Source organism: Microcebus murinus, chromosome 25 (assembly GCF_040939455.1).
Source record: "Microcebus murinus isolate Inina chromosome 25, M.murinus_Inina_mat1.0, whole genome shotgun sequence".
In the NCBI taxonomy this organism is placed as follows: domain Eukaryota; kingdom Metazoa; phylum Chordata; class Mammalia; order Primates; family Cheirogaleidae; genus Microcebus; species Microcebus murinus.
The window spans coordinates 4,725,084-4,740,258 of record NC_134128.1 but is presented as its reverse complement, the minus strand read 5'-3'; the positions used below and the strand labels follow the sequence as shown (position 1 = coordinate 4,740,258).

Below are 15,175 nucleotides of genomic sequence, written 5' to 3'. Positions count from 1 at the left end.
AGAAGACCTTTTTGGATTGAATCTATTTGGGGATCTTTGATCTTCTTGTATCTAGATGTTCTTATCTCTCAAAAAACTTGCAAATTTTTCAGCTATTATTTTATTAAATAGGTTTACTGTGACTTTTCCCATCTCTTCTCCTTCTGGAACCTCCCAGAATTCAATTATTTGTTTGCTTGATAGTATCCCATGGGTCACATAGGCTTTCTTCCTTCTCTTTTATTATTTTTTCTTTTTGTTTGACTAGGTTATTTCAAGAAACCTGCCTTCAAGTTCTGAAATTCTTTCTTCTGCTTGATCTAGTCTTATTGAAGTTCCAGATTGCATTTTTTATTTCATTCATTGAGTTTTCAGTTCCAAGAATTCTGTTTGGTTTATTTTTATGCTTTGTATCTGATCATTGAATTTCTTACTAAGATCATGAATTGTTTTCTTAATTTCTTTGTAATATCTTTCTGTGTTCTTTTGTATCTTGCTATGTTTCCTTAAAATCATTATTTTGAATTCCTTTGAAAGGATTTCATAGATTTCCTTTTCTTTGGGATGTTATTGCAGAATTAATTTGTTGCTTTGGAGATGTCATGTTTCTTTGCTTTTTCCTCCTTTCTGTGACCTTTTGTTGATATCTGCACATCTGGTATAATAGTCACTTCTTCCAATTTTAGGGATTTGCTTTTACAGGGAAAGACTTTCCTATAGAAATATCTACCTTTTTGGTTGGGTAAGATGCTTTGACTTGATTCTGGATGGACGCAGTAGTGTTAGTCTCCATATGATTTTTTCATCTGTAATCAACACCAGCAGTGTCTGTGAGTTCCTCAGTGGCTTTGGGTATGGTTGTTAGTGGAGGCTGTGCCATGGCTTTGATGGCGGTGAGGGAAGCCAGGCAGGCCAGTCTACAGGGACCTGGGTGTTTCATGCAAGTACTAGCGATGGTGGCAGCTGGCTGGGCATGTAGGTCCTTGGGTCCCCTGGGCAGTATATGTGGGCACTGGCATTGTTGGCGTGGTGCCTGGGCAGGCTGTTCCTTGGTCCTCCATATGGTGTGCGCTGACACCAGCTGTGGCAGCAATGGGCTAGTCCTGGGGCCCCCGCATGGCATTTGTGGTCAGGTGGTAACAGTAGCAGTTGTGGGCCAGCCCTTTGGATCCTGGGTAGTGTGTTGGTGGTGTACTGGCTGGGCCCCTGTGGAGTGTGCTTAGGTGGGTCCCAGTGGTGGTGGGCTGGGCTTGCCTATCTTCAGGTCCTCTGTGGGCATATGTGGAGCCCTCAGCAGTGGTCAGTGGTGCAGGCCTGTCTTTGGGCCCGTAGATTGTGCATGTGGATGCCTGCAGGCAGTGGGACTCTCCTCAGGCCTTTGGACGGTGCATGCAGGCAGTAGGGGCAGCAGGTAGAGTAAGCTGATCCTCAGGCCTCCAGGCCATGGATGCTGGTGGTGGTGGTGGCAGGTAGGGTGGGCCTGTTCTCAGACACCAGAAGGTGCTTGGGCCTGGATGCAGTGGCCTGATATGGGTGGGGGCGCTGGTGGTGGCAGTGGCAAGTGGCATCGGCCTGTCTTCTGGCCCCTGTATGGTCAGCACATGGGCACTAACAGTGGCAAGTTGGGTGGGGCAATCCTCAGGCCCCCTGAAGGCGTGCACAGGTGTGCAGTGGCCACTCTGGTGGAGAGGGCAGGTTTGATGTCAGTGGCAGTGGCCTTGGTCAGGTGACTCCCAGGCTCTGGGGATCATGTGCTTAGGCTCCTTCATCTTGGGAGCCTCCCTGGTCGGCTGGACCACCTATTCCCAGGGATGTAGCCTGCTGTGTGGGATAGAGTGCTAGGGATCCAGCCATACCACCAGGTCCAGCTGACCTGCTGGACCAGTGGTCAGCAGCTGGACAGTGCTGCACCCTCTAGGTATATGGGGGGCAGGGGTGGGTAGATGTCAGCAGGGTTTCAGGGATGGTGGAGATGCATAGGCTGTTGGGGCTCAGTACAGGATGTAGTCTGGGGGCTAGGCTCTTCTAATGGCACCATGATGCAGTTCCCTCTCTGGACCAATTTGGTTATGTGGGCTCCAGGCAGCTCCCTGTACTAGGCGCAGGGGATGTGAGGGGTGGGCTAGGATTGCAGGTGTCTGTGGTGGGAATGTGGACCACTGGGGATCTCTTGCCTGCCTTTTCCTCATAATGGAGAATCTGTCCTGACTCGGAGCTGACCTTGGGTGAGCCAGCTGCTTTGCTTCCCTTTCCTTCTGTGCCTCAGAGCGTCCCTGTCACTTCCCTGCTGAATTCGAGTGATCTCTCTTAGATGCTTTATTCAAGCTATACTTATCTACTCACTGTTTTGGTCCTTCTTTGTGAAGGAGGTGAGTGATTGGTGCCACCAATCAACCATCTTGATGGCATTTCTATCTATGGGATGAATTATAAAGAATTACAGATATATTTTAACCAGCACAATCTACACTTAGGCTACCCTTTTAAAAATATTCCTCCCACTTCAAAAATGTACTTATTCCTACCTAGTACCCCAGTACCTCAGTTATTATGGCATCAGACTCAGGCTTAAAGTGCAGGATCTTACCACTTTTATCAGGTCTAGATGGAGGTGATGTACCTGGGTTGTGGTTTCTAGAGTATAGGCCCTTGAATACAATTCCTTTTAATATGAAGACTTAAGAACTAGAGGGCCCAGTTGCCTACCACCCACGCGCCCTACATTCTCCTGAACTGCCGAAGACTCTCACATTGAACAGAGGGAAAATGGGAGGCGCACAGGAGGCTCTAACTCTTATTAGTTTTGAAGTACAGCCTGATGCTGGCCTCTTTTTTGTTGTTGTTGTTTATCAAGAAACTGAAATCTAGAAGCCTGCTTCTACTTCTTTGATTACGACTTAAACACTTATTACTTATTAAACACGGCTTAAACACTTACTGAACACTTAGGACTTATTAAACATGGGAATCACTCTCTGCGGCTCTTCACCATGTCCTCTGGGCTCTTTGTTCTGTCTGTTCATAAGCAATCACCTGGGTGTGCAGCTAAGTCGTTTTCTCAGGCTGCTTCCTCCCTATAGAACTTCTGAGGACCAAAGGCCTCTTTTCATTTTTACTATTTTAGTCTAAGCTAGCAAGCAGTGTTATTGCTACTACAATTCTCTTAAAAACTTTGAGTCTCTTGTGAATTTTACTGGGGTTTACGTCATTAGAAAAGCTTCTTTCAGAAGTCTTTTTGAGATAAGCTCTTCACTTTGGGCTTCCTGTGAAGCTGTACTAGGACAGTGACTGTAAGATTCTTATACCAGGCCGGGCGTGGTGGCTCACACCTGTAATCCTAACACTCTGAGAGGCCGAGGCGGGCAGATTGCTCGAGGTCAGGAGTTCGAAACCAGCCTGAGCAAGAGCGAGACCCTGTCTCTACTATAAATAGGAAGAAATTAATTGGCCAACTAATATATATAGAAAAAATTAGCCGGGCATGGTGGTGCATGCCTGTAGTCCCAGCCACTCGGGAGGCTGAGGCAGTAGGATTGCTTGAGCCCAGGAGTTTGAAGTTGGTGTGAGCTAGGCTGACGCCACAGCACTCACTCTAGCCTGGGCAACAAAGCGAGATTCTGTCTCAAAAAAAAAAAAAAAAGATTCTTATACCAGGGCCAGGCGCAGTGTGGCTCACACCTGTAATCCCAGCACTTTGGGAAGCTGAGGCAGGAGGCTTGCTTGAGGCCAGGAGTTTGAGACCAGCCTAAAAAACATAGCGAGAAACTGCTTCTACAAAAAATAAGAAAAATCAGCAGGGCATGGTGGCACATGGCTGTAGTCTCAGCTACTCAGGATAGTGAGGCAGAAGTATTGCTTCAGCTCAGGAGTTCGAGGCCACAGTGAGCTATGAACATGCCACTGCACTCTAGCCTGGGTGACTGAGGGAGACTGCCTCTAAAAAAAATTTAAAGATAAAAAATAAAAATAAATGATACATTTACACAATGGTATAGTAAAATCTAATGTGGCTATTAAAAAGTATGAGACACTCTAGCACATCAGTTTACATATAAAGTATAAACAGTAAACAGGGAACACTAACAACATCAAAGAATAATCAGCCTGGGCAACATAGCAAGACCAAAACGTTTAATTAAAAACATTTAATTATTCACGATGCTTTTTAGGAAGAAAAGAAAAAAAAAACAAAAAAACATTTAATTAAAAAAAAAGACTCTTATACTCTTAAATCCTTAAGGGAATTTGAGGCACCATGGTAAATCTTTCTGAGGTCTTAACAAAGTATTTTACAGTCATGGTCTTGGCTTCCTCTTTAGAACATATTTTCCTGGCAGCACTCTGAATTTGATTTTTTCTCAGAGGCCATTGATTTTACTAATACAGATGCTCCTCGACTTACAGTGGGGTTAAGGCCTGATAAACCATCAGAGGTGAAAATGTTGGAAGTTGGAAGTGTATTTTTTTTTGTTTTGTTTTGTTTTGTTTTTTTTTTTTTTTTTTTTTTTAGACAGAGTCTCACTCTGTTGCCTAGGCTAGAGTGCTGTGGCGTCAGACTCGCTCACAGCAACCTCAAACTCCTGGGCTCAAGCAATCCCTCTGCCTCAGCCTCCCAAGTAGCTGGACTACAGGCATGTGCCAACCAGGCCCGGCTAATTTTTTCTATATATTTTTAGTTGTCCAGATAATTTCTGTCCAGCTAATTTCTTTTTTTAGTAGAGATGGGGTCTCCTCACTCTTGCTCAGGCTGGTCTCAAATTCCCGAGCTCAAACAGTCCTCCTGCCTCAGCCTCCCAGAGTGCTAAGATTACAGGTGTAAGCCTCTGGGCCCAGCCAGAAGCGTGTTTTTTATTTATTTATTTATTTTTTCCTTTTTTTATTTTGGCATATTATGGGGGTACAGATTTTAAGGTTTCAATAAATGCCCATTTCCCCCCGACCCCCAAAAGTCTGAGTCTCCATCATGACCATCCCCCAGATGGTGCACATCTCACTCATTATGTATGTATATACCCGCCCCCCTCCCACCTGCCCAATACCCTATTACTGTAGCACCTATGTGTCCACTTAGGTGCAGAAGCGTGTTTTTTTTTTTTTTTGAAACAGAGTCTCGCTTTGTTGCGCAGGCTAGAGTGAGTGCCGTGGCGTCAGCCTAGCTCACAGCAACCTCAAACTCCTGGGCTCGAGCGATCCTTCTGCCTCAGCCTCCCAAGTAGCTGGGACTACAGGCATGCGCCACCATGCCTGGTTAATTTTTTATATATATATCAGTTGGCCAATTAATTTCTTTCTATTTATAGTAGAGACGGGGTCTCGGTCTTGCTCAGGCTGGTTTTGAACTCCTGACCTTGAGCAATCCGCCCGCCTCGGCCTCCCAAGAGCTAGGATTACAGGCGTGAGCCACCGCGCCCGGCCAGAAGCGTGTTTTTAACTTACAATATTTTCAATATATGATTGGCTTTGTCCAGACTTAATCCCCTTGTAAGTCAAGGAGTGCACTCAGCATTTGTGGCATTGTAAAGTTGAAAAGTTGTTATGTCAGGGACCACCTGCATTTGGCAGTTTGACATGAGGAAGCTACAAATGGTAAACAGATATTTGAAACCAGGAAGTCCTGCTTCCTTTATATTTAATAGTCTTTCTTGAGCTTGTCTTTCACATTGGCTTTGCTTTCAGCTGCTATGTAGCAACAGTGCCCTTTCCTCTAATATCATTTTCATTTTGATGAAGTTTCAATGTCATTTTCTGGCCTTGAGACTCTTCCTGTTGGCATCTTCAAGGGCCATCAGGCTTCTAGTAACAGTCTCTTTGAAGCCCTTTTGATTTTCATTCTGGTTTTTTTTTTTTTTTTATTTTTAAACAGAGTGTTGCTCTGTTGCCCTGGGAAGAGTGCAGTGGTGTCATCATAGCTCACAGTAAACTCAAAATCCTGGGCTCAAGTGATCCTCCTGCCTCAGCCTCCCATGTAGATGGGACTACAGGCGCGTGCCACAACGCCCAACTAATTTTCCATTTTTAGTAGACACGGAGTCTCACTCGTGCTCAAGCTGGTCTTGAACTCCTGAGCTCGAGCAATATTTCTGCATTGGCCTCCAAGAGTGCTAGTATTATAGCTGCAAGCCTTGATTTTCATTCTTCTCCTTCTAGTTCCTTTCAGCTTTCATCAACCTCCTGGAAAAAGGGCATCCTACATGTTTAGATTTCTTTTAATGGTGGCACCCCGTATTAATGTTAGTATCTGTACCAGTTATCCATTGCTCTATAAAGTTCAGTCTCGCAACAACATTTCTTTTGTTTACAATCTGCATTTTAAGCAGGTCTCAGTGGGGCCAGCTCATTTTTCTCTGCTGGGGTGACTAGAAACTGGGGACTGGAATCCCATGTTTGCAGTTGAAGCTGGCTTTTGGCTGGGACTCTAGCTGGGGCAGTCAGCTGGAACACCTGCATGAGGATTCACCATGTGGCTTGGCCGTCCTACCATTATGGTGGCTAGATTCTAAGGGCAAGCTTCCCTAGAGAGAGAAAGTCAGGTGGAAGCTGTATCATTTTCTGATGTGATCTAACCTAGCTTTAGAAGTCACACAGCAGTTCCACCATGTTGTATTCAGTAGAAACCAATTATTAAGGCCAGCTCATATTCAGGAGAGGGAATTTCATGGGAAAAATGTCAATTCATAGACATGTTTTAAAACCACTACCACACTCACTTGTTAAAAAAATCAAACAATCATTACTTCTAAAAAAAAGTAGTTCTTTCCAACTGGGCCCCATTGAAATTTCAACACGTTTTTGTTGTTGTTTGGTGTGTTCCCTTATTTTGTGTAAAATAGCAAAGGACTACAAGATAGTGCTATTGAATTAGGCACTCTGTTTTTTTTTTTTTAAAGTATGGATCATGTCACTAAACTTCTATACTGGAACACATGATTGCTCCATAACCTTGAGAATCGTCATTTCTTGGAATGGAATTCAAATTAGCATAAAACATTTGCAATTCAGGAAAAGGCTTATGGCTTTATAATCCATATTTATAGGCTTCATTAATTAGAGTCTTCTTTTCAGAGTCTTACTCTGGAAGCCATGTATTGTCTCAGGCCTAAATAACTGAATAGGATATCCTTAAAACTTTAGAAGTTATGGGCAGTCATGATGGGAGTAAGGGGTAAGAGACGTTTTACTAAGAGGTGACTTAGAGACATTTTAAGGAGGAAAGACATGAAATAATCATAGCAAAATAAAAGTCTAAGATCAAGTACAAATGTTGGTGGCAAAAATAATGAAAGGTAAAGAATATATTTTTGTGACTCTTGGTAGATTTAACCTTGTTTTTATTTTCTGAGAAATTTAAGGGTCCACATTTGAAGAATCTGTTATAGTATAGATAACATTTTATTGCAACTGAATATATTTCTAAATTTGTTATTGGTTTTGTGTTAGACTGTTCTCAGCCTACTTCCTTCATTACCAAACTGTATTATTTTATTCATGCAGATTGATGATCTTACAGCAGAACTGGAAACTGCATCTTCAAAATGTCTGCATCTGGATACAAAGAATCAAACTCTTCGACAGGAATTATTATCTATGAAAACAATACAGAAGAAATGTGAAAAACTACAGAAGAATAAAACAAAGTTGGAACAAGAAGTAGTAAACCTCAAAAGTCATATAGAAATGAATATGGTAGAACTTGGTCAAGTAGAACAGTATAAACGGGAGATTGAAGAAAGAGCAAGACAGGATATAGTAGAAAAATTAAAAGAAGTCAATTTATTTTTACAGGTTAGTTTATCTGTAATGTGCTTTCACTCATTTCACTGTAAATTATATTTTCGATGTGCACGTTGTGTTTCCTCTACTTATAGCAATTTGTTTTGTAGATTTTTAGAAGGAAGTTGGCAGCTGTTTCTCCATTTAAATATTTCAGTTTCCATCATTATTGCTAAATTGATCTTTAAGAATAATGATTATCATTAGAGAATCATTTGATTATTAAGACTGGTCGACATAAAACAAGACTATTAGGAAAAGAAAAAATTGCGATTTAGATATTATAGTGTACTCTTGAATGTTCTTAAGTTACATTCTTCATTTTGTAAAATTTTAAATTGATTCTGTTAAGCTTTGAATTATCAGGTTACATGAGTACTAACATGAATGATTCAAATTTCTTTATAATTCAGATTTAATGGTGGATTAAATTAACAATTTACTTGATATTGATAAATATTTTAAACTTCTTTTTTCACCTAAAATTGTTCTTTGAATCACTGTCTCAAAACTAAAGGAAACAAATATACAAATTCAGGTTATAGTTACTTTAAAAATATATCCTTTTAATTTGTTTAAGACACAAGCAGCATCTCAAGAAAACTTAGAGCAGTTAAGGGAGAATCATATTGCTTCAATAAGAAGTCAGATGGAACTCAGAATTAAAGATCTAGAATCTGAACTGTCCAAAATGAAAACTTCTCAAGAAGACTTTAATAAAATGGAGTTGGAAAAATACAAGCAACTCTATCTAGAAGAATTGAAATTTAGAAAATCGTTGGCAACCAAACTAAGCAAGTAAGTCAAAACATAGAATCAGACAAAATAAATTAAGCTCATTAATTTGCCTTGAAAGCCTCATTTTTAGTGAGACAGATTCATGAGACTGTTGGGAAAGGCAACCTAACTAGGTAATATAATTTGGAAAATGATGCTAGTAAATGAACTTACCTTTAAACTGTTAGTCTGGGACAGTTTTTCATCTTTCCCCATTTTCTTCGTTTTATATGTTCCTCCCCGCCTTAATAGTCTCATGTAGTTAGCCTGATCTATTAATATTTTAGCTAGAGATTTTTGAAGCTTTATAGTTTTATTAATTATTAATTAATTACAGAGCCTCACTCTGTTTCCCAGGCTAGAGTGGCGTGGTGTCAGCCTCGCTCACAGCAACCTCAAACTCCTGGGCTCAAGCAATCCTCCTGCCTCAGCCTCCCGAGTAGCTGGGACTATGGACATGTGCCACCATGCCCTGCCAATTTTTTTATATATATTTTTTTAGTTGGCCAATTAATTTTCTATTTTTAGTAGAGATGGGGTCTCAGTCTTGCTCAGGCTGGTCTTGAACTCATGAGCTGAAACTATCCACCCACCTCGGCCTCCCAGAGTGCTAGGATTACAGGTGTGAGCCACCACGCCCTGCCAAAGCTTTATAGTTTTAACAGTGATATTGTTGTAGCATTCCCCTAAATGGAAATATTAATGAGTTTAACTATTTCTTTTTTTTTGAGACAGAGTCTCACTTTATTGCCCAGGCTAGAGTGAGTGCCGTGGCGTCAGTCTAGCTCACAGCAACCTCAAACTCCTGGCTCAAGCAATCCTCCTGCCTCAGCCTCCCAAGTAGCTGGGACTATAGGCATTCGCCACCATGCCCGGCTAATTTTTTGTATATATATATTAGTTGGCCAATTAATTTCTTTCTATTTATAGTAGAGACGGGGTCTCGCTCTTGCTCAGGCTGGTTTCGAACTCCTGACCTTGAGCAATCCGCCCACCTCGGCCTCCCAGAGAGCTAGGATTACAGGTGTGAGCCACCGCACCCGGCCCGAGTTTAACTATTTCTTGAAGATTACAACTTAGACCCAAAGAGTCAAGTACCACTATAGTACTCTCAGCAGGTTCTGGCACTTGGTAAATAACTTTCCTTGATTGTGATCTTTGGTATTGTCACTAGAGAGCCCCTTGAGACAAACTATCCTTTATAGTGTTTCCACTCAACATAAAGTCACACTTGTAAAATAGGGAATGATTAAGGTAGGGATGAAGGGACTTATAATTGACAAAGTTGTTAAACATAATACCTTGGACAGGCTGAGGGGATGTGTGGAAAATAGAAATGGCAGATCCCACCTCTGATGCTTGAGTAGCAGTGTTAGGAGCTAATTACCTTTGGAGCTGCTTTTTAGTTCTTTTTTTTTTTTTTTTTTTATCACCATCTCAGCTATCTCGTTCTCCCCCCTAGAAGTTGTTGCTCTGAATTGATTCTCAGTGCCAAATGCCTAATTTTTCCCAGATAATGGGTGAAATGTACAAGGGTGATGAAAATGTCTTTGAGGGATGTTTTTTTTTAAAAAAATCTCTGAACTGGTTTACTAAATAAAAGTATTTTTAGTTTTTAAAAATTTTTTATTATATATACTTAAGGAGTATAACATGATGTTTTGATATATTTAAATGTAGTGAAATGGTTGTTATAGTCAAGCAAATTAACATATTAATCATCACACATAGATAATCCTGAGTATTTCTAATGGCATCCTTAAGAATGTCAGAAGTAGACCCATCCAGAAGGCAACAGGTATTACCTGTTAATCATACATCATTGATAGCCATTTTTCTCCTCTTCCCACTTTGTTTGAATTACTTTGTTTGTTAGAAATGCCCCTAGAAATATAGGTCCTTCTTTAGAATGGTTTTTAAACTATAATTGCACATAGTAGGTATGCTGTGATACATTTTCAGTATTTAAAAAAACGACTTAGTGGAAAATTTTGTTTACTTTTATGGAAACTTTTAAAAAATGCAAGTCATTTAGGAATCATTTAGAGAAACATGAAATACTAAGCATTTGTCTCTTGTAATCTTCATAGAACTAATGAGAAGCTAGCAGAGGTCAGTACCAAACTGCTTGTGGAGAAACAGCAGACCAGATCTTTATTCACTACTCTTGCCACGAGGCCAGTCCTAGAGTCACCTTGTGTTGGAAATCTTAGTAATAGTTTAGTTCTCAACAGAAAACTTATTCCAAAAGAAAACTTAGTGATCCCTACCTCAAGCCCACGGACTTCAAATAACAGCATGGAGAACTACTTGACCAAGGTTAGTTATGTTATCTTTCTTCCTTTGAGTTTCATGTTTCTAGTATAATTTTTGTTTTTAATTTGGTAAAATACTGAGTTGTTTAATTTACTTATGCATGTTAAGTAAAGGTCGTAATTATCTGTGTTAATAAACGAAACAGAAGTTTTATAGTTTTCTGTAAGTCCCTACAGCAATCATTTTCAAGAGATACCCATTTGTTAACTTTATTCAATAAATGTAACAAAATGGACACATTTTAAATTTCTTTAAAAGCTGCATTTAAGTTATTGGAAATCAAATATTATTGCTAATAACTAAAGGCATACTTTGAAATACTTTGACTTAATTTTTAATTCATTTTAGTTTGGCTGTCGTTCATAACACGTTAAAAATTTTCCTGCACTATCTCAAGTTTTCTACCCCTATTCATAAGTTGAATGATTGGCATCCAGACACTTAAGGAGATCATCAAAGCACCATCCAAATTTAAAATTTTAAATTAAGTAATAAACACATCTGAATGTTTATTATTTAAAGAAATCCAAGATAAATACTTTTTTTTGTTTTTTTGAGGCAGGGTCTTGCTCTGTTGCCCAGATTAGAATACTGTGGTGTCATCACGGCCCACTGCATCCTCCAACTCCTGGGCCCAAGCCATCCTCCTTCCTCAGCATTCCGAGTGGCTGGGAACACAGGTGCACACCACCATGCCCAGCTAACTGTTCTATTTTTTGTGTGTGTTTGGAGATGAGGTCTTGCTCTTACTCAGGCTAGTCGTTCAAGATAGCCTCAAGCTATCTTCCCGCCTCGGCTTCCCCAAAATGTTAGGATTACAGCTGTGAGCTTCTACGCCCAGCCTTAAATACTTATTATGAATTAAATAAACCTGTAACACTAAAGAAGTTAATGTTTCTTTTTAAGTTAAAAGTTTTGTCATTTTCTTACATAAGAGTACTCCTTAATTGCTGTTGTACTTACACCATTTTTATCTCAATTTTTATAAACTGTGTCTATTGCTGGGCAATTGTACAGCAGATTTTAAATAGTTAAATCAAGCAGATGTTTAAATTTTTAAAATGAAGTTCATTTATGTCTATCTTGTCATCACTTGAATGATTTATGACTAAGATGGCAATGATATCAAGCATGATTAAATAGCAAGTAGTATCAAATAGAATCAGTTATATTCTTTCTACCCAGAATTCCATGTCAAGCCACAGATGGTCCCTGTCTCCCCTGGAGATGTAATAGGCACCTTCCAATCCAACCATGTGATTTCACTCATAGTAAGAATCCATTTCTGGAGATCTCAAAATGAATCCAACAGTGACAACCTGTATCAGTTGCAGAGTTGGTACGGAAAAAATAATTCAACTCTTCTTGACCCAGTTTAAGATATTTGTCTAACATTTGACAGTTTTTTGACTGGGGGAAAGTTTTAAAAGCTGGGTATAGTGGCATGTATTTGTAGTCCCAGCTACCTAGGGAGGCCGAGGTAAGAGGATCAGTAAGCCCAGCAGTTTGAGGCAGGATTACACCTGTGATAGGTAGATAACTATAATGAGATGTTTCAAATAATTGGTACTAATTTCTGAAACAAAACCAAAGTTAGAATTAAAGAGCTATATATTGTTTTCCTTGCTTCTAATTCTAGAAAGTCATGAATCAAAGAAACTAAGTTTAAAAACTGGCTCTAACCTACATTAATCCTTTTTTTCAAGTAAACCTTCTGAAGTATTTGTGTCCATATGAATAAAGAAATGTTAATCATAATACAGATAGCATCATATTTTTACTTTTCTGCCAGTAGAATTTTCACATGACATTATGACAGTGGCATATCCTGCATGTATATATTTAAGATTCTGTGCTGAAAAGTTAATAGCATAGTACATGCTTTAAAATATTCATATTATAAAAGTAGAGAATGAAAAGCTAATTTTAAGGAAAAAATCCATTAAAGTGAAAAAACTGATTAAACTTTTATAAAGGGCAGAGTTTTGCTAAGTAATGACGTTCATTGCAAAACATGAATTGTTTAATATTTGTACTAATAAGAGGAAATATCCCTTCTGAAATAATATATATTCAATAGATCAATATTAATTGTACTTTTTATCAGATTAATATAAACAGCATTATACATATGTGTTCTCTATTATCTAAAGTTAAAATAAGTAAGAACTTTTTTTTTTTTGAGACAGAGTCTCACTTTGTTGCCCAGGCTAGAATGAGTGCCATGGCATCAACCTAGCTCACAGAAACCTCAGACTCCTGGCTCAAGCGATCCTACTGCCTCAGCCTCCCAAGTAGCTGGGACTACAGGCATGCGCCACCATGCCCGGCTAATTTTTTCTATATATATTAGTTGGCCAATTAATTTCTTTCTATTTATAGTAGAGATGGGGTCTCGCTCTTGCTCAGGCTGGTTTCGAACTCCTGACCTCGAGCAATCTGCCTGCCTCGGCTTTCCAGAGTGCTAGGATTACAGGTGTGAGCCACCACACCCAGCCAAGAATTTTATTTATGTGATTATTTTCCTATTTAAGCAATCCTCAAGTTCTAGTCTCCATGTATTAAAAGTTCACATTTTGTAAGTGATATATCATTCCCTCATAATATCTTTTGTTTAACTTAAAACATTACAAATAATATTTGATGTATTTCAGATGCAGCAGGAGTTGGAAAAAAACATAACTAGAGAACTAGAAGAAGGTATGTTGCCAAAATATATGATTTAAATTTAGATTAATTTATTTCTCAAATAAACTGTGAGTAGCAAATGACATCCCTTTTTTTCATTGTTTGGTAAATAGATACTACGTTAAATATTTTTTCTTACATCTTATGAAGGATGTGAAAACATAAACATCATGAGGAGTATACTTATGCCTCATTAATTCCTCATGTTTCATAGTTTTAAAAAACTCTCAAGAAGCCTATGCTTCTCTTCATTTCTGGCTCTGCACTTTCTTCCCTTCTGCCATCGCTGTGGAGCTGTCAGCCAGCACACCAAACACTGTGTTCAGCAAAGGCATCATCAGTTTCTCAGGTTTATGGTAGTGATTTAAGGCCAGAAGACCCCAGACTTATCTAGTAATATTTAGTTGAGCAAGTACAGTTGATAAGCAGTCACTTGACAAATCTCCAGTCATTTACTTTGTCTTTGGTTTACTTTCCCCCCAGGGAAAAGTTCTAGATTCCTTAGCATGGGATAAAAACACCCATGTCAGTTTCGTTATTGTCCAGTTACTCAGCCTTGTCTCCTGCCACTGACTGTATTCTGCCCCTTTGCTCTGGCATCTGGCCGGACTGGACTGTTCAGAGTTCCCCAGTGTCCTCCTCACCTCCAGCTCTTTGCACTTGCTTCTTCCCTCCATCTGCCACACTTGTTCCTTGTCCTCTAGGTATCAACCTAGATACCTCCACCAAAAAGCCTACAATATGAAAAAAAAAAAAAAAAAAAAAAAAAAAAAGCCTACAATATGGACACAAAACTGGGATAGATGGCCCTTCAGTGTGCTCCAGTAGTGCCCTGTTTTATACCTGTCATGGTGTCTTAACCACAATGATAATTAACTCAGTGTACAACTATGGGCACATTATATTTAATAGTAATTTTGTATTGTAGTTGTGCATACGTGTTTTCATTCTTACTAACGCTGATAAAGTTCTCAACTCCTTTTTACTGACTTTCACTTCATTATTTGTGAAATAGATAAAGAATCTAATTCTCTCTTTTTCCTTTCAGCTGCTGCTGAATTGGAAACTGAATCCTATATAGCTTCTCCTATAGGATCTACTGACGAATCCAATCTAAATCAAGATCTAGTTTGGAAAGCATCACGGGAATATGTACAGATTTTAAAGAAAAATTATATGATCTAAAAGATAAAATTTTATTACTGGTCTGTTTATATGACATTTTAATTGTTTTTTATTTACTGTATAATACATAGAAATCTTTATTAAAGGAAAATATTTTTGTATCATATATGTCTGATGAAAATTTATATAGTGTTTTTTTTTTTTTTTTTGAGACAAGAGTCTCACTTTGTTGCCCAGGCTAGAGTGAGTACCATGGCATCAGCCTAGCTCACAGCAACCTCAAACTCCTGGGCTCAAGCGATCCTCCTGCCTCAGCCTCCCAAGTAGCTGGGACTACAGGCATGCGCCACCATGCCCGGCTAATTTTTTCTATATATATATTAGTTGGCCAATTTATTTATTTCTATTTATAGTAGAGACAGGGTCTCGCTCTTGCTTAGGCTGGTTTTCGAACTCCTGACCTCGAGCAATCCGCCCGCCTCAGCCTCCCAGAGTGCTAGCTAGGATTACAGGCGTCAGC

The 15,175-nt window shown here is 39.4% G+C and overlaps 1 protein-coding gene across 8 annotated transcripts in view; it reads left to right on the top strand.

The window, feature by feature from the left end:
- The window catches only part of ANKRD26 (ankyrin repeat domain 26), a 105,221-nt gene extending 90,413 nt beyond the window's left edge, over nucleotides 1-14,808 (top strand). For all 8 annotated transcript variants that reach the window (XM_075997623.1, XM_075997618.1, XM_075997621.1 and 5 more), the window contains 5 exons: nucleotides 7,471-7,761; nucleotides 8,330-8,547; nucleotides 10,617-10,845; nucleotides 13,497-13,542; nucleotides 14,579-14,808. In XM_075997623.1, the coding sequence (XP_075853738.1) occupies nucleotides 7,471-7,761; nucleotides 8,330-8,547; nucleotides 10,617-10,845; nucleotides 13,497-13,542; nucleotides 14,579-14,715 (921 nt within the window). In that variant the 3' untranslated portion in view covers nucleotides 14,716-14,808. The remainder of the gene's footprint in view (nucleotides 1-7,470; nucleotides 7,762-8,329; nucleotides 8,548-10,616; nucleotides 10,846-13,496; nucleotides 13,543-14,578) is intronic.
- Nucleotides 14,809-15,175: the final 367 nt, after the last annotated feature.